Here is a 19,490-nt window from a genome sequence, read left to right on the forward strand (position 1 = left end):
GTGTGAACACAGAGTCTCTGCTGACCCGCTGTGGGTTTGAGGATAAGTTTTGTGCCTGCAGAGAAGAGGCTTTTCCAGTTGAGTTGTGTTTTTTTAGTTAAAGCGTGAAACTATTGGTCTCATAATGGCTGAAAAAGTGTGGGCATGAATATCTCTGCCTTTATTTTATTAGAAGCCTCATTTCTTACAGTCTCCCCCTGACACCTCCAGCCTGTGTTTCTCTTGGTTGGAAACCTGGCTGGGAATATCAGTGTTAAATATTTATGGAGCAAGCCCTGGTCTCCCAGGGTCTCAGGGAAGAACCCAAAAATGGATGTGGAGCTAATTCAATGGCTTTTAGCACAAATGCAGGATAGGCCACAGGGTGTTTGTTCATTGGATTTTTAATTCTTAACCAGGATTGTCAGGTCATTGTCAGGTTTGGGGTTCTTTTTGTTTGTTTGTTTGTTTTGGTTTGTTTTGGTTTTTTTTTACTGAGAAAAAAAGGAAGCCCCGTGGCTCCTGGAAGGCAGTGACACAAGGTTTTGCCTCATTTTGGGGGAAAACCTGACATGGACAGTAGGGAATTGGTTAAATTTGACCCAGGAGCACACTGCTGTTTCTCCTGAGATGCTCCCAACCCCAGGTCTTTATTTTCTCTGTTCCACAAGCTGCTCCTTCCCATGCCTTCCCACATTCCCAAGAGCAGCAGGGTTGAGTTTGAGTTTTCCTATTTTCCCCCAAAGCTGGAGTTTCTCTCCATTTAGCAATGCCAACCTGCCAGACTACAGCTCTGCCAAAACACCACTGGGCTGCCCAGGAACCCTGGCAGCTGCTTGGTTTTGGGGACGTTCAAAATCCAGTGGTGCAGACAAGTTTCTCTCTCTCTCTTGCTGTCACTTTCTCTCTCTTACCCCACTGCTCTGCCTTAGGACACTGTTGGAAGTAGCAGCCAAACCCCTCTCCATCCTTCCTGAGCTGTCCCCCAGCTGCAGTTGGTGGCACAAAGCTGGTTCTGGTTGAAAGGATGGGGCAGCAGGGGAAGTTGCCAAGATGGGAGGCTCTGGAACCAGTTCTGTCTGGATACTAATGCTCTTTGTTTTCTCCCTCTAGACTAATCCCTCCTCTGAACCAGCTGGAGCTCCTGAGGAACCTGAAGAGCAAGTCGGGACTGACATTCAGGTTAGCAGCAGAGTTAAGAGAGTTTGGAACAAACACACTTTGCAATATTTTTCTTCTTTTTCTTTTTTATTATTTTTTTTCCTTTCTGCCTTTTGCATATGGACGTCCTTGAAGATGAAAGAGGTTTGACAGCTGGTCCCCCATGGGTCACTCAGTCACCTCCTCCCTGCCCCTCTCCCGTGCTCTACATGAATTCCTTCAGCCTAACTTGGCTCCGGAGCAATGTCACAGTGCTTCACTGACAACGCAAAGTCATATTCTCAAAGGGGCTGATGGAGGTAGTGATCCCAGTTTTCCTCTGACCTTTCTGCTCCTCACCACACTCAGAGGACACTCAGGCCCATGATGTGTTAATTCATTCTCTCTTCCCTCCAGTGAGAGCAGGCAAGGTTGCAGCAGTGAGAAATTTTTGCTAAATTAGCAGTGGCAAGGTTTACACGAATCCCCCAGAAGAGTGGGAGTCCTGCACCTTCACCCTCTGCTTGGGAGGGATAATTCTTGGGGTTTTTAAGCAGTCAAGGCTGTCCTGTTGGTGAATGGGGAGTGTACAGACCCTGGGAGGGATGGAGAGGTGCCAGTGTGCATCGGGGCCAACTGGGAGGTGTGGGCTGGGGCCTGCCCTGGGCTGTGTCCCTCTGCAAAGGATAGAGCCCTGGGTCAGACCGAAAACTTTAAAATATGAGTATTTGAGCTAGTGACTGAGGCTGGGCCTCCAAGCTTTTCTGAGCAAGAAGCAGAGGGGGGGGAAAAGAGATTTTTATTAGTCTCTCCAGGCTGCTGCCTTTAACTGAGGGAGAGGAGTCGGGCTCTGTGCAGGTCTCAGTGGTCACTGCTGAGCAGTGGCAGGGCCAGGGCTGGTGCAGCATCATGCTCAGAGGGCACCTGTGTTAGGGGAGGCAGAGCTGTATCTGCTGAGAAACACGGTCTGCTCCCTCTCTGGGGGGCTGCAGGAGCAGGGCTGATCGAGGCCCCACACTAAACACCATTCCTGAGTGTAGGAGTTGTGAATCGGAGCAGCTGAAGGCAGAGCAGGTTTCCCTCATTGCTGGAGGGAAATGCCACCATGATGCCTGGTCAGTGAAGGTGAGAGGTTTTTTTCAGTGTGGCCTCAGCATGGCTTGCAGTGTCCTGGCTGCCCTTTTGTAGGTGTTCAGCTCGCTTTGTCCTCAGTGATTTTTCAGAGCAATCCAGTTTTGGATCTCAATAGGAAACCGCAAACACGGATTGTGGTGTCCCACTCCCTCCATGTGGCCTTTGCCAACTACTTGAGTAAAGTAGCTGCCAAAGGCTCTGGAGGCATAAACCCCACCTGAGGTGTCAGGATGCCGGGGCAGGGGTCCATGCTCCTTCCCACCCATGTCCAATCACAGCACCCGGCATGAATCCGTGCATTCGGAGATCTGACATGAGCTCTGTCCCAATAGCCAGGGAAGAAAAGCGAATGCAGCAAGGTCATGGGAGCTGTTCAAACCCTTCCCCATGTGCAGAAACATGAGGGCAGTGCGTTTCCAAAGGAAGGGGGCCGCTCTCTGAGCCTCTCAGAAGTCCTCCTGTGCTCACACAAATCACACAACCCCCAAGTGTCTCAGTCGTGCGTAGGCACAAGGATGGGTTGGGATAAATTCTTCAACCCTGTGCGTTGTATGTGTCTTCTCTGAGGTTGTGTGAGTCTCCAGTGATCTCCTGTCCGGGCCAGAAACTCCAGGAATTAAGTGCTCCTTTCCCTTTCTTCTGTCCACAACTTCCACTTAGTTGTATTGTTTGGTATTGTCGTTTCGTTATGTTTTAACAGTGAAGCAGCAACATCTTTTGCCACCTGACACCATGCTAATGTACTATTGCTTCTGTTTAAAGGAAAGAGCAGCAGCCCGAACCATCGCCAAGGTCTGTATCACTGCCAACACGCCATCCCCATGCATTCCCTGTAGATTTCTATGTGTGTGCGTGTGTGTACCATGTTGTGGCACCATCGAGGGAAGCATTCCTAGGTATTACCGTGCTTTTCCTGTGCTGTGCAGTCCAATGTATCTACGTGTATGCTGGACCTTAAATCATATCTTCCTTCCAGTCTACCTCGGGCTGGAGCTGCAGGGTAGCGAGGCTGGGGGGGTGCAGGGAGTGGTGGCAGCACGGGTGGAGCTGGCAGACACTCACGGGGGTGACAGCAGGGGTTGGGTTTACGCTTCTTTGTTTCATTTCTTTGCTGGGGTTGTAGCTGAGTGAGTCGGTATACCGCAGGCTCAACGCGTGCCCAGGGGCAGGGGACGCTTTGCCCGTGTCCCTGTCACCCGTGCTGGGCAGAGGTGACATGGGGAACATGAAGCCATCGCCAAGGCGCCGCGTTAGCGACTTCTGCCGAGCTCCTCTCGCTGCAGGGCACTGCGTGGACCTGCTGCTCCGTGGGACACGGAGCGCTCTCTGGCACGGCGCGAGGTGGCATGGCAGAGACACCCTTTGTCCACCCCGTTCCCTGGGGAGGAAGCACATTCCCTGCTTCATCTTCCCTCCACGCCTCGAGCCCACGGTGCAGAGCGTGCTCTGGATCGTGGCGAGCACTTTCCAAGGGCAGCCGCAAATCTCACTTGTGGTAGAGCTTTTCTCCATTCGCAGCTCCCCGGGAAAGCGACAGGGCTGGTGTTTGGGATACATTTAGGACACTCTTCATCCACTTAGAAGTATTTCATTCTGGGATTTTTTTGTCCTATATTTTCCAGTTCTTTTAAAAAATAATTCTGGAGCTGAATGTCTTTTTTTTTCTTGGCTGATGAGACACAAACTGATGATCAGCAGAGATCATCTGCTTGGCTTTCAGATCTTCCATCTCATTCCTCAAAACACAGCTTACAGCCTAAATTTTGTAAACAATGAATACATTTTCAGAAGTACAGCTAGAGCCTGGCATTCTGCAGATGTACCTCTCTGCCATGCCTCAGCTTGTAAGAGGCCAGAAACTAATTTTTCCTTGGCATGAAAGCCAACCAAAGATATCTGGGTAGATATAGTGCTGATTAAAGGGTGGAAAATTTCATCTTTCCTTCCTTCCTTCCTTCTCCCTCTCCCCCCCCCTATTTTTTTTCTGTCATTCATTTGAGCTTTTCTTTGCAAGCAGAACCTTTGTAGCACTCCATCTACTTTCCTGCCAAATAACCCAAATCTCCAAGATCATGTTTCAACTATCCAGATTTTTTTTTTTTTTTTCTGCTTGAGGTCTTAAGTGTAGCTCAAGTGAAGGCAGCCTCCATCCAGCATTATTAAAGCAGGGAGCATTACTTGGGAAGGGCTCTGTGAGAGCAGACCAAGGCTGAAATCTTGGCCCCCTGCCTGTGGCATCAGGAGGGCTAAATTTTGTAAACAATGAATACATTTTCAGAAGTACAGCTAGAGCCTGGCATTCTGCAGATGTACCTCTCTGCCATGCCTCAGCTTGTAAGAGGCCAGAAACTAATTTTTCCTTGGCATGAAAGCCAACCAAAGATATCTGGGTAGATATAGTGCTGATTAAAGGGTGGAAAATTTCATCTTTCCTTCCTTCCTTCCTTCCTTCTCCCTCTCCCCCCCCCTATTTTTTTTCTGTCATTCATTTGAGCTTTTCTTTGCAAGCAGAACCTTTGTAGCACTCCATCTACTTTCCTGCCAAATAACCCAAATCTCCAAGATCATGTTTCAACTATCCAGATTTTTTTTTTTTTTTTTCTGCTTGAGGTCTTAAGTGTAGCTCAAGTGAAGGCAGCCTCCATCCAGCATTATTAAAGCAGGGAGCATTACTTGGGAAGGGCTCTGTGAGAGCAGACCAAGGCTGAAATCTTGGCCACCTGCCTGTGGCATCAGGAGGGTCAGAATTTCATCCCAGGATCTGGCTGCCCCACTGCCCTGTCTCAGCCAGTGATAAACTTTGGATGCATCAAAGGGTAAATCCACATTTCTTACAGTGCAACGAGACAAAATCCCTGCTCAGCCCCATCACCTCCATAGCCAAGAAAATCTGAGGCCTGACAGTCCCTTGCAGGGTTACACCAGCCAGCATCCCTGCAATCACAATAAATAGTCTTATTTCTGAGTCACTAGCCTTATTTTTAATTTTTGAATCTCAGTCCTGCCTTGCAAGGTTCATATTTATTTACTGGAAACCTTAGGTTGTGTACAATATTTCTTCTTAAAGGTTGCAGGTTTTTCCCTGTTCATTTTCTACTTCCTCAACCTTATGTCACAGAAAGAAGTAAAAATAGTCCTTCTCTGTCCTTTTTCAGAGCATTTTTTACTATATACCTTCATCAGAGTCATTTCCAAGTGCTGTTTCCTGCTCCTGTGGTGCATCTGTCTCTTGTGACACCGATGGGTTTTGTTGTTAAACCCCAGCCCAGGAGGACTTAAGCTGAGGGTCTGCAGCTGCTGTGCAGAGCTTTAGAGTTTATTCCATATCGTTCAGTTCTGCTGCAGGGCAGCACCAAAGCTCCTTCCTTCTGTTCTGTTAGGACAATACCAATTCTCCCTGCTCCCACTGTCCTTTTCCTTCCATCTGACAATGTCTCAGACCTCAGGAAGGATTCTTGTGTTCAGGGGGGCCCCAAACTGCCTATTTTCCCCAACAAAATTTTCTGGGTCTTTTACATTCACATCCCAAATCTGCCACCCACTCTAATTTCCAGCAGCCTCCCGGTGATGCTCAGTGTGTCATCCTGCCCTTAGAAAAGAGAACTCATCCTGTTTCTCTGCCCACCTGGCAGTTAATCACCCACTTGCTGATGATGCTTCACTCAGGAAGCTCCTGGGGATGAATTGTCTCTCTTAGCAGATCCCAGCTCCATACTTCCACTGCTTCAGCTGGGAAAGGATTTGCCACTTTGCATTTCCATTGCTGTGAGGAAATACAGCCTTACACCTGGAGGTAGCTGGATGTTCCTCCTGTTTTAGTGATGTGTAGGGAGTGGCTGATTTCCTATAACCCTCTTTCCACAAGAGATACACCACAAAGTCCTGGCAGCAAATGGAATAGAAAGAGCTTTTTCACTATTTTTCACTTTAATATATTTTAATTTAGAGAAGGGGTGCTGGGAATGTGCTGTGCAGGACAAGCATTGCCTTGTGAGGTCAGGGAGCATCCCAAGCATTCTGCCAGTGCACAGGGTGGCTGTCAGGGTCCTGCCCTGTGACCCCAGTGCTGCTGTGGCCCTGCTGATTTCTGCCCACTCAGCACTGGGAGAGCTGCTGCCTGGGCTGAGAGGACATGAGGAGGTGATGGGGTCAGTGTGGCAGAGGCTTGGGGTCACCTGGAATTTCTCATGGGTAGCTTTTGATTCAGTCTTAGCATAAAATGGGACAGCTGATCTGAGAGTCAGGTTACGTCCTTTCTCTATGGTTTCTGCTTTGTTTTTCCACCACGAGCTTGTCTGCATCCACATCCAAGTGCTGGGAATGCTCTGTGCTGGCCTGCTTGGGGGCCAGGGGCTCACATCCCCCAGGTGGAGGTGGAGCCCAGGCTGTGATGAGCAGAAGAGATGCTGGTCTTTTCCTACATGCTCTGTACCTCTTCCCCCCTCTTTATTTTCCTCCCTTTAAGAAACAAATGCTTTCAGAGCCTCCTGTTGCCTGTCACTCTGGGTGTTGTGTCCACCCTGCCCCTGCCCTGGCCAAGCAGTGCCACCTGCTCCTCCTCAGGCTGGCTGTGCTGCTGGGGCACTGGGACCCATCCCACGTCCGAGACCATGCTGCTGCTGCCATGCAGGGTCCAAATACAAGTCCACTCTCCCTCATATCCCCAAGGAAGGGGGTCTACTCTGTTCTGGGGCTTTTCTCACCCCTCGTGCTGCAGAAAGCCAGCAGATCAGAGTGATAATGGGGGGGTGATTACTCTTCTGTTAATCAGGCTGGAAATTAGCTGTGGCATCTCATTTCTGTTTGTTTTGCTTTGATTGTAATGTCAAAAAGACAGACACATGGTTAGCCAGGGCTATGGAGGCTCCTGTATGAAATGTGGGCTTCAGATGCTCTTCAACAGATGGTTTGAGAAACATCTGAAGGCATCCACAACCATATTTCTTCCTTTCCTTTCAAAAATACAATTGGATGAAAAGATAAAATTAATGAACCAAATGATCATAATAACGCATTCATATCAGAGAAAAAGAAACAGAAGGATTCCAGGGAAGTGGGAAGCTAAAACTCAGATTACTTTGTCCAGCATGAGTTCAGTGCTGTAGGTAATGAGAGTAACCTCTTTGAAAGGTTGTTCTCAGCTGTGGTTTGTCCTTGGCCCCAGTGAGCTCAGCAGGACCTTGGCCATGTTCTGGGTGAATGCTGGGCTGGGTCCCCTGTACCGTGTGTGTATATCTGTGTGTGTATCTCTCTCTCAGTGTGTGTATGTGTCTGTCTGAGATACACACAACCCCAAGATCTCTGTTCAGGGGTGTGATTAAGGCTTTTGTACGCACTGGAGGATGCCTTTGGTTGACTCAGTGGGCCCCTGCTCATCCAGCCAAGGATGTCCAAGGTGTCCTGAACCTCTACTGCCTATGGAAACCGGGGTCAACCATAGGAACCCCATGGGCCACATGGGCTGGTGTTTGGCCTTCTAACCAATTTAACTGGTGTCAGAGACTCATGCTGGGACTGACAGTAATCTGGAAATAATCAGTTGCCTTTAGGGGAGCGGATTATTTGCACGGAGGAACTGCATCTTTCTGGAGGGACTGCAGAGGAGACTGAGGAGAGAAACCCACGCGTCTCCCTGAGGCTCTGCATGCTCAATATCCCACTCCCACGCCAGCTCCAGGACAGCCCTGGTAGCACCACCGGCCCCTGGGGCTACCTGGGGATGCAGGGTCCCATTGTGGGCACCTGAGGAGTCCCCAAGATGCTGAGGGTGGTGTCAGCTGAGCTTGCATGGGGTGCTGTGCCCATGAGCTCCTCCGACTGCTGAGCTCAAGTGTAAAACAAGATTGGGATTTGATGCCCTTCAGCCTTTCCAGTCTGCCCATGAATTCGGCAAGAGCTGCCTGCTGGTGGTTGGTGGCCTGGTGGGGTGATGGGGCCACGTCATTCCCCTTCCACAGGTAGAGGGCTGCTCCATGGCGTGGAGGACCCTGGTCCTGGTGGGGATCTCTGGCAGGGCAGTGCCTGAGCAGCCATTTGGGATGGAGCTGTGGTGGTGCCTCCTCAAAGTCAGCAACTCCCCACAAGTGGTAGGGCCTGTCTAAAAAGCATTACGAAAACCAGATGTGTGAACACAGATGTTCAACTCCCTTCCCATAAGGGACTGCACCACACCCTGCTTTTATCTTTTTTTTTTTTTTTTCAATGCCAGGCTTAATAGAATGGTATTTCCCATACAAAAAGTGCAAATAATTCACAGATTAACTAGCTCTCTTTGTGAGTGGGGTTTTTTGGGGAAAAAAAAAAAAAGAAGAAAATTGAGCTTTTTGGATATTATTTGACAAAACAAGTTACAGTTTTGTCTTTCCATGGTTTACACAATTTGAAAAAACTTATGGGTTTTTTTATATATTTAGAGGAAGAACAGAGTATTTTTTGTTTCCAATACAGACGAAAAATCTTCCTGCAGTTAATTGTAGATAAACTGACACCACCAACTCAATGAGCAGAATGCCTCATGTCTAATAATTAAATTTACTGACCACAGTGAAACAAATTTCAGAAACCCTCTTGATTTTTGATTTTTTTTATTTTTTCCTCACTTAACACTCAAACAGAACAATCCTGTCATGAACCCGGCCCTCAAAACACCTGTCTTTTAAACCTAGAGTCCATAATCAAAAGTTTCCTGTCTGGCATTTGCTTCCAGGTCTAATTTTTACTCTCCCCTCATTTCCAGTAAGAGCAAACCGTGCAGAGAGTCACTATGCGGATGCTGCTCAGGAAACTCTAGGTACCACGGGAAATGCGTCGCACGAAACTAATCAAAAGCTGCACGGCTCATTCTCCCTCTACCCTGCTACCACCCGTTCTGATCACTTCTCTGCTTAATAGAGGTACTAGATGAGTAAAAAAAGGTGGAAGAGCCTCCCTGCTGCCCGCCCCGAAATTAGAGCCTTCCCTGGCTGCCAGTTGTGCAGAGCACATGAAGCGAAGAGATGAGGATGGGGAATTTGGGCTGGGCGAGCCAAGCCAGTGTCTGCTCAGCAAGGGAGGAGGCCAGGAAATGAAGTTTAACAAATGATGGAAAATTAAAAAAAAAAAAAAGGAAAAAGAGAGAAAAGAAAAGAAAAGAAAAATGAAAAAATTAAATTTTTTTTAAAAATACCCTTTCCTCCCTGTCGCTCCATCCCTCCTCAAGGTCCAGGGAATCCTTGCAAATTGACTTGCACTGTACAGCAATGTCTAGTTAGCAGCATGAGAAATACCAGCTTCCTGCCTCTGCTCAGTCACCATTCCTTTGGCTCTCTGACCATGACAAATTGACCTTTCCTAGTCTGGTGGCCTTTGGAAGCCACAGCTTGCCTATCTAGCACCTCTACTACGCAGCTAGAGAAGGACTAATCTCAGCCTGTCCTGCCAGACATAGGGGACACGGGCTCCCCTGAGCGTTGGCATTGGCCTTGTGAATGGTTCTGTTTTTAGACCCCGAGGGGGACAGACAGCTTTAGCTCAGGGCTTTGTACGAGCAGGGTTTGCATCTTTTTCATCCAGTTGACAACTGCTAGGTGTTTTCAGGGACTTCCCAACGAGCATCCCTTAGTGCACCCATGGCCATATACACAGACACGTAGATCCTATCTTATTTGTGCATAAATACTTCCACACCTGCACTAGAAGAGTCTCTGCCCCCACCCCAGACACTGCTCCTCAGCAGCAAACATGCACCTTCTTGATCTCCCACTGCCCAGAGTTTGCATGCTGTGAATGCTGGCAGGGGACCCCCCGAGCTCCTCGCCCCGCAGCCAGGCAGGTGGGCAGCCCAGGAGTGGCAGGGCACTGAGTGATGCCGCATGTTTGTGAACTCGGATTTTTGCATGCTCTTTTTTGGAGTCCGTTTTAATTCTCAAAATCACCAGTCTCTGTATCCCTCAGAAAGCCAACAAATGACAGCTTTGAAAGTATAAAACTGCAGCTCTAACAGTATATGTATCTCTGATTTTCTTCATTAATTGTTTCAACCTGTATCTTTTCTTTTCTTGCTATTTTTTGACCTGCTGGCTATTTTTATTCTCTGTCAGTCTAGAGGGTAGGGCTCATGGCTGAGGTTTGCATGTACCAGGTGCTCAGAAGTAGAGTGGTAAATCCCATCTCTGAATGGGTAACAAAGAGGAATGGGGCATGATCTAGGGCTCATAAAAAGCAGTTTCTCCATGGTAGGAAATCCTCTACATCTGGATAAAAAGCCTGAACCTCTGAGTCAGCCTCCTGCTACATATTTGGTGGTGCTGTGGCTTTCCTTGAAGGTTAGCCTTGAGAAGTGTGGGTAAATACTCGGTGATCATCAGTTGCACAGGCAGCATTTCACGACATTTCCAAATGGCAAAGATTTGGTCAATAGCCTAGCTGAAAAAATGATCCTGACTTCTGTGGTGTTTCCATTTGCCAGGTGAGGTTGTTTTATCTGTGGAGGTGTAGTGTGAGCAGGGACTCCTCCCCAGAGAAAGCCTTTTCTCAGTTGCTTCACACTGAGGTTGTTTTTGGCAGAGATGAAAATGAGCAGTGCTATTCGTAATCTGGTCTCTCATCTGTCCATGTCTGGTTCTGTTTTCTGGAAAATCAGCCACTCTGATCTCAATGTCTTCCTTGCATGTCTTCCTAGGCATGGATTTTTAATTGCTAAAGCAGTGTCAATTTTTTTCTGTTTTCTACTGAATTCCTTCCCACTGTGGTCCTCATTTCATCTCCCCCATCTTGAGTTCTGCAAGGGAAAGGGAGGATGGAAAAAAGTGTTACCTCAATATCTTCTTAATCTGCTGGAGCCCCTGAAAAGGAGGATGACAGACTGTGGTTCTTCCAGTCAAAAAGGAGTCTTGGACTTTGGAATAGCTACAAGGGCATCTTTGTTACCTGCATCCATCCTGAGTATAGTGTTACACACCCTGTGCTTTAGTAAAACAGTGGTTTAACTGTGAAGGGACGTAAAAATAATTCAAATGTCTTGTTTCCCTGGACCCTTGGGTGCCTGCCAACAATCCCCGCTGCACAAACTCTTGGGGCAGGTGCCAGCACTTTGATGCAGCTCAGGCTGAGTGCTAAAAGCCTTCATCTAAGATGCACATAAGGAAATAACAGCAAACCATGAGGCAATCATGGAAAACTCAATGTAGGTAAATTAATAGGAAACTCCTTAGAAGCTGTGGTTTCTTAATGTACTAAACCAATGATCTTTAGTTAATAAATGCAATAACACATTCATTTTTAGGCAGTAATGTAACTACACCAAGTCAGGTTATCAGCTCTATCATATTGTGCTTTGTAAGAGACTTTCCTGACACACTCAGAGATGAGGGCACCTCACAGTGGGAAGAGGTGGCACCCAGAGCAGTGAGGGAAAGGTGTTTGCAGAGCCCTTGACTGGCCTGTGGCTCTGGGTGGAGCAGATTTCTTAAAGGCTTGTCTGGGAATGATCAGCCAGCTCAGAGGTGCAACCTGGCTGCTTTGCTTTGCTCTCAAAATGCAGAACAGCCGAGCTGGCAAACAGTAAGGCTGGGAGAAGAGGCAGGATGTGGCTGATGTGGTGTCTGACAGCACCCAGCATCAGTTTGGGAGAAGAGGGCTGTGAATTAGGAAGAGATGGGCGATCCTAACAGAATGCTGCAGAATAGCAAAGGTTACAGACATGAGTCTGGCTCCAGTGTCCCTTCACTCACCCAAGGCCCTGTGCTTTTCCGTGCTTTTGTGGTGGTGCAACTCCAGTCTTTGCCATCTTTGCAGCATCAGTGGCTCCCATCCAAGTCTAGCACTGTGGTTGTGGATGAGGAAAAGGAGAGGGATTACTCACCATGACTTGATCACTGGCTGATGTTTTGTTTCCCTTATGCCCAGGTTTCTCTGCTTCTAGAAACTCCATTCTCTAGGCTGAATTCACCTTTCAGCAACGGCTTTTCTGAAATCACTGGAGACAAACCAGGCTTGAGCCAGGCCCTCTCTTGCTTTCTGTTTTAGTCATGGCAAATTTTGCATACACAGTTTTATTTTCCTTTCCTTCATGTCTCCAGTAATTGGTTTCTGCCTCTTATTCACACCAGCAAGCAGACTGGAGCCCAGTGATAGTCGCAAAGGCCATCATTCACTCCTGGCACTCCTGCCTGGTTTTAATGAGTTGTTCTCATATGCCCCGAGCTCAGCACAAACTCTTGATTTAAAAAAAGCCCTTCATTTACCAACAGGAGACAACCTTTTTCTCCTGGCCACAGCTTCTCAGAAGAGTGAGCACTAATAATGGTTGAGTTTGGATGTAGAGATGGATCTGAGTCTGTGCTAATCCAACTCATTCTGGCTAGCCGAGAAGGAAGTGAAGTAATGGCTCAAGCACAGTTTAAAATCAATGACAAGACCTTACAACTGATACTTTTTATTGATCCAAAATTACTGCTAATGTAATCAGTCCACATTGCATTAAAAGTGCTGATTTGATACTATAGAGAACTGGAACGAACCCCAAACCAGAGGGTTTCAAACAGGAGCTTAAACCCCTGGCATCCTAAGGAAGCTGATGGCAGCTCATTTTGAAGGTCAGTTCTCTGCTGAGTGCTGGCCTGTTGGACTTTACCAAAATGCAAAGCCCACTAAATCAGTGAACATCATCCAGTTTCTCCAACATGGACTCTCATTTTTTGACTGGCAACAGAGAAAAATCAGCTCAGTTTCTATCCTTTGTTAAATTCAAGTCAAAACGTGAATATTTATAAACCGTCCCCAAAGTCAGCCTGGAAAGGCAATTTTTTGCTATCAAATCTTTTTGTAGATGCCACCTGGAGTGGTTATGAGGACCTAGAATTAAATCACGCCCTCTTAGGCTATGGTGGCTTCCCCTAAGCTGTGCCTCTGGTTGCAAAGCCGCAGTTCCCTTTCCCTTCCTTCCCCTGGCACGAGCACAGCTCCTGCCCCGTGAGTGTCCATCCGTCCCTGCTGTGTGTGTGGCTGGGTTCCTGCTGTCCTCACGTTCATGTCACCAGCACGCCCCACTCAACTGAGGCTCATTTACCATCCTGGAGTGACATCCAAACACCACCTCTCTGAGATACTCTGAGTCCCTCTGCATGACTTTCTGGTTGAGTGAGAACATGATCTTGGATTAGCTGACAACATATATCCCTATGTATGTCTGTATTTCTTTGGGATTTTTTTCCTACCGGCTCCTGCAGACCCCAACAGCATCCTCCTCTGCAGGGATTGTACTTGCATGTGATTCCAGGTGTCGTTTCCAATGAGGCGATTGCATGGCAGAAGAAAAAATTCAGTTAATTGTTCATGGTGTCTCATGTCGTCCGTGTTAAAACAGAGAAGTTACATCAAGTGTTGGGTTTTTTTCCTTAGTGAGTACTTGGGAACAAAACCCACCCAGATCTTAATTGTTCATCAGATTTCTACGAGGTTTTTTAATGTGTTGCACCTCATGCTGTCAGGCTTGAAACTCTTTGCTCGTATCCCTCACCAAGTTCAACCCTTTATTTTTTGCTTTTTGTGATTCCTGCAAACATTTGTAGCACATTTGTTGTGGGAATGGAAAAGGGGCTCCAAGGAAAAGGCCCTGCTGTACTCAGTGAAAGGCAACTGGTTTTATGCTGGGATTGGTGATGGGAGAAACTCAGCAGAGGATAGGGCACAAAGAGATCGCTTTGAATCCTGAATATGGCTGTGTTGCTAATGCATTTTTATAAAACTTGCTTTTTAAAAAGGTAATTCAAAGTAATAGTACTACTGAAACACAGTGGATTCAATAAATATTATTCTGTAAAATCAACAAAAATAAAGAAAAAAGATCCAGTTGGCCTGTTTAGAATCAAAAGGCAAAATTTCAATCTGGTTTCTAATCCAAGAAACTCAGAGTGAGAATTTCTTTTAAACCTTTGGCTCACTATGTACAATGGTTTTGGTAGCATTAGTAATTAAGGCTTACATCCAGAAAGGTGTTTAGGCACGTGCGTGTTCCCAGATTCCCATGTGGATTTGTACCTCTGACCTGGATTTCAGCTCTGCTGAGGGTCTGTTGATCCCATGGCTTTCAGACAGACCCCTGCAGATGGGCACCACACTGGAAATTCAATCCCCAGCACTTACCTGAATTAAAATTCATCTTTAATTGGAGTAATTCTGCCTTTTTTAATTTGGTCATGAGCAAATTTTATTTTCTCTCCAATCCATCTTTCAATGTGAAATTGCTGCTGAACTCATGGCCGCAGCCAACCCTGCCCTGCAGCCCAGGGGATGCCGTCCCCACACAACTCTGCAAAATGCTGCCTAAGCACCTTTCTCTCCCTGTAAATGTTTGTTGTCTCTCAATGTAAAGTGACTTTGTAAAAATAGCACCTTCTTACCTGGCAAATCTGCTCCCTGAGTGTCCTCGAGTCACATCTTCTTCCCTTGCTGGCCGGAGCTGGTGTCTGCTCCTGTCAGCAGGGAACAGCCGGCGGCTGGGAAAAGGGAGCAGCGTTTTGCTTTGCTTCAAAACCAGCAGCCAAGTTCTGATTGAAGAACCTCATGCCAGTTTTGAAGGCAAAGAAGGACTGCGTGGCTCTGACTTTTAAGTTGGTGTTGCTGAAAGACACAACAAAAAAAAGCAGGTCTTTGGTTGGTGATGTGGAAATTAAAATTTCTGAAATGTTCTTCCCGCAAACTGAGGCAGAGAGTTTGCAGCAGAATGATAAGTGGCTGCTGCAATGGTACAGAGTGTTGGGAATTAAATCCCTGTCTTCACTCAATTTTGATACACCTATATATAAAATACTGGCTATTTGTGCAAGTACCTTGCACTGATTGTCCAGCCTCTAATGAGTGGAGTTTAATCATCGATTGCTATCAAGAAAATATGAACTGATCCCAAACTATTTGCAGTCTGCTTTCCCCAATGCTGTCTCTATAAAGTTTGTGGTTTCATAAAGATTCACAAAATCTCTTTGTTCTTAAATTTTCACATGAAAATTCCATGTCTTCATTTGGCTGAAAGGCTTTAATTGCAAATTTCAGAATTTGGAAACCAATTAGAGCGGGGCGGTCACTATTTCCCAGTGAGATCATCTCTGTTTCTGGGGAGAGCTTCTTTTCCAACCATAATTGCAAGGATTCTAGTAGGAAAAAAGGCAATAAAATGCCATATTCTGGAGTTTTAAAATTTTGCTTTACATGTTTATGACACCCATAGCAGTCCTCCAGGGAGATGGCAGATAGCTTTTAGATGGAATTTTTATAGGATACAAAGGAGTTGCACAATTCAGCATTTGTATTTATGTGTTTCAATATGTAACTGGATAAAGAGGAGCTCTTTGGAATACATAAAGGGGGCAGATCATGTTTGAAGAGGGAGGAAATACAGGAGCTGAAGAAAGGGAAAGGACAGATCTGAGCACCAGAAGTGAAGTGTTTACACAAAAATTCTAAGATAATGGTTTGGGGTTTTTTTATTGGTATTTTCTTATTAGTCATAGTGTTTTGGAAGGCAGTTGTGAAAGAAAAGCTTCCTAACTCGTGATCGGAGTCGATCAGTGATTTAAGGAATCATAACCTCATTGTTAATGTCATTCTGTCCCACCAGCCCTGGCATCCCATGAGGGGCTTCTGTTTAAGTCCTCATTATTTTCTCTCTCTTACGAATCATTCCCATTTCACTCATGATGACGGAAACATTTCTACAATGCTTTCTTTAAAACAAAAATAAAAATAAAAAATACATATTGGAAAAAAGAGAAAAGCCAACAGCAAAGCTACATGTCACTGCTGCTTGGAAGTGCTCTTGGTTTCTAATGGCTGGTGGGGAAGGACTGCGTGGTTTCCAGAATGACTCCTCCTGCTGTCTCCTTTTTGTCTTTGTTTCAACGTGTTTCTCTGAACAGTCAGAAGGTCAGTTTGAAAGATCGTGTCTTCTCCAGTCCCCGCGGTGCTGGCACCAAAGGGAAAGGCTCTCCACAGGCTCAGGGCATCAGGAGGTCCCCCAGCGCTGACCAGAGCATCGAGGACAGCCCGAGCAAAGTGCCCAAGAGCTGGAGCTTCGGAGACCGCAGCCGAGCCCGGCAAGCGTTCCGCATCAAGGGAGCGGCGTCGCGGCAGAACTCGGAAGGTGAGGGCTTGGGGTGCTGTGCTGGACCCCAGATTCCCAGCTGGCCGCCACATCCTCTCCCTCCCCACATAAGAAGGGAAGAGCTGCCAGCCAAGATGTTGGAACTCCTTCCCCTCCCAGTCTTTTAGCTTGGAGTAGCCTGAGCAACTTGATCAAGTTGAAGATGTCCCTGCCCATTGCAGGGGGTTGGACGAGGGGGCCTTTAAAAGGTCCCTTCCAACCCAAACTAGTCAATAATGATTAGAAGAGGCAAGAAAACCCCTTCTGATATCCATGATAATGTTTATATTTCTGCACGTAAGGATGGGGAAAGGAGAAAGAGTCAGGCATTGAGACAAGAGGAAATAACCTCAGGTTGTACCTGGGGAGGTTTAGGGTGGATATTAGGAAAAATTTCTTCACTGAAAGGGTGGTCAAGCCCTGGAACAGGCTGCACAGGGCAGTGGTGGAATCACCATCTTGGAGGGATTAAAACCACACCTAGATGTGGCACCTGGGGACATGGGTTAGTGGTGGGCTTGGCCATGTTGGGAGAGTGGTTGGACTCAATGAACTTAGAGGGCTTTTCCAACCCAGATGATACTGGGATTCACTGATACAGAGATGGGTGAGAGCTGCAGTTGGCTCTGCTGAATGTCACCTTAGCACATCCTGGGAAACGCTCTCATTTGGATGCTCAGCAAAGGCTTTTCTGCTGCTTCCCCTGGGGTTGCTGTTTGTGATCTGCCTCATCTTTCCTTGAGTGGCACTGGCACGGGAAACAGTAACGTGTTGTGTTTCTCCTTCCCTGTCCCAAACCCAGAAGCAAGCCTCCCTGGAGAAGACATTCCTGATGAGAACAAAAGCTGCAACTGCGAGTTTGTGACGGAAGATTTGACACCAGGGCTGAAAGTCAGCATCAGGGCAGTGTGGTAAGAGAGGGAGAGGGGGGGATGCGGTCCAGAAGAATAAATTAGAGAGAAAAATGAGAAGTGTAAAGCCCAAGAAGTGCTGGCAAATGCTGACATGTGTGTGCTGCAGACTGTTTTTCCCCTGGGTGGCCTGCCCTGCTTTATAGACAATTTTGCCAGGAAGGGCAATTTTTGCTTAGGGAAGGAATAAATGGAGAAACAGGAAAATCCCCCGCAGGGATGCATCCAAATGACCATTTTCACCATCTCTGAGATTTACTGCTGACATTTATAAAAGTGGTGCGGAGAGCACATGCACAGATGACAGTCCAAGGGGCATCAGGGACCCCCTGTCGCAGACAGGGCTTCAGCCACCAGCCCCCGCAACCCCCTTCCCCTCTCCTATTGCTGCATCCTCTCTCAAATCCACAGGGTTGGGATTTATTCCATTTTCCTTACAAAGCAGCTCCCTGTGGTGTTTTTTATCCACCATTAAGCAGGTCAGGCTGCACCCAGGGACTGTGTTATGATTTTGCTCTCTGTCTCCTGCAGCATTATGAGGTTTCTCGTCTCCAAGCGCAAGTTCAAGGAGAGTCTCCGGCCCTACGACGTGATGGATGTCATTGAGCAGTACTCAGCTGGGCACCTGGACATGCTCTCCCGGATTAAAAACCTTCAGGCCAGGCAAGAGACCCCTCTCTTTGCTTCATTTCCCACTGCTTTTTGTTCATTGTGGAGGTATTACCGAGAGAGACACTTTCCTTTGCAGCTACAGATTATTGTTTTCCTTTCTAAGAAAAATCCTCAAGGAAAACATCAGTGCTTATGGCTGGAACTCACAGGGACAAGCAGGACAGGGACTGCCACTAAAACACCCTTACTGCCCATCACAGGACATACAAAAATCATGGCTCATCCTCCTGCTTTATTTTGGGAGATTTTTCATTATGGTATATCCCATAGGAAAGGCCGGTGGGTATTTCCATGGTCCTCCAGGCAGGGTGCCAAGGTTGCCCCAGTGTTAAGGCTCATGTGGGTTATTTGGTATCTAAGACAAAATTTGGTGTCCTGGCTGTGGCCCTGCTGCCACAGACACAGAGAGCAGGGAGGAGGCAGCAGCTGCCTCCCACTGTTGGGATGCTAAGCCACTTGAGGAGGAATCCCTCCTCAGATGGTGCAGTCTGCTGAAAATCCATGCAGATGGGAATTTCTCATCCAAGCCCACCGACGTGGGTGGGGTTTAGCTGAGCTGCATTTCAGCTTCTGTGCTCAGATTTTAGGGAGAGATGTGTTCATTTTAATAGGAGAAGGAATGTGGAAAAGGGACAAATGGAACTGAGAAGGTTCCATTTTTTTCATGTTTCTCCTGGAAGAAAAAAAAACCCCAGCACATAAATTTGATTCCTTGAACAGAGGATCAGAGTTTAACCTTTTAGCCTGACCACTCCTCCCTCAGCCCTGATGGGGAAAGCAGACCCCAAGCCTCCAACACCCCTGGCTGTGTTGGCTCAGCAGAAGTAGCACCAGTTCTGCTGAGCTTGAAGGACACCCAGAACTGTGGCACGGCTTGGCCATGGGCAATCTCCAGTCAAAAAAATACACCATTTGCTTTTACACTTGGAGAATGAAATTGCTTCCCTTGATGGCTGTGGCAGCCCAGATTCCTCTAGAAGGCATTGAGGAAGTTTTCCTTTAATTTCAAACCCATCTAAGTCCCTGACAGAGTCAGCAAATGTGAAGAAAAGAAGTGTTTGTGTATGCAAACAGCTGACATGAACCCCAGGAATGAAGCAGGAAAATTGTCTTGGGAAAAAGAGGAATCTCTGTTCTGCCATGAATCTCTCAGACACCATTTTAACTCTGCTATTTTTGATACTCAAAATGCAGAGGTAACTTTCTCAGCCCTGCTGCACACTGTGCTTTTCCCAGAAGGAACATTCTCCCTTGCTATGGAGACCAAAATATCCTGGAGAATTTCCTCTGTGTGAGCCTCTCACTCCTGTTCAGTACAAATTCAGTGATCATAGATCCAAGATGTGTAGCTGAATATAGAGGGGGAAGAGGAGGAGGAGGGGATTGAGATTTCCTAACTTTAGTAACCTGAAACAAGAGGCCTCCAGGCCGCCTCCGCAGTGGGTACTGGGCCATCAAGGTTGTCATCTCCGCTGGCTCCAGGTGGAATCCTGAGTCTCCAGCAGCCTGAGGGCTGCAGCAGATTGCCTCACCACCCA

General features: G+C 47.1%; 1 protein-coding gene across 1 annotated transcript in view; it reads left to right on the plus strand.

Annotated features, from left to right (window-relative positions):
* Positions 1-19,490, plus strand: part of KCNQ2 (potassium voltage-gated channel subfamily Q member 2) — a gene marked incomplete at its 5' end in the record, with an annotated part of 75,509 nt that overhangs the window by 37,589 nt on the left and 18,430 nt on the right. Inside the window, 6 exons of the mRNA XM_017735766.1 lie at positions 1,093-1,161; positions 3,016-3,045; positions 8,990-9,043; positions 16,146-16,369; positions 17,172-17,280; positions 17,812-17,943. Coding sequence (XP_017591255.1) covers positions 1,093-1,161; positions 3,016-3,045; positions 8,990-9,043; positions 16,146-16,369; positions 17,172-17,280; positions 17,812-17,943 — 618 coding nt within the window. The remainder of the gene's footprint in view (positions 1-1,092; positions 1,162-3,015; positions 3,046-8,989; positions 9,044-16,145; positions 16,370-17,171; positions 17,281-17,811; positions 17,944-19,490) is intronic.

The sequence above is a fragment of the Corvus brachyrhynchos genome, unplaced genomic scaffold, assembly GCF_000691975.1.
Source record: "Corvus brachyrhynchos isolate BGI_N302 unplaced genomic scaffold, ASM69197v1 scaffold10, whole genome shotgun sequence".
In the NCBI taxonomy this organism is placed as follows: Eukaryota; Metazoa; Chordata; class Aves; order Passeriformes; family Corvidae; genus Corvus; species Corvus brachyrhynchos.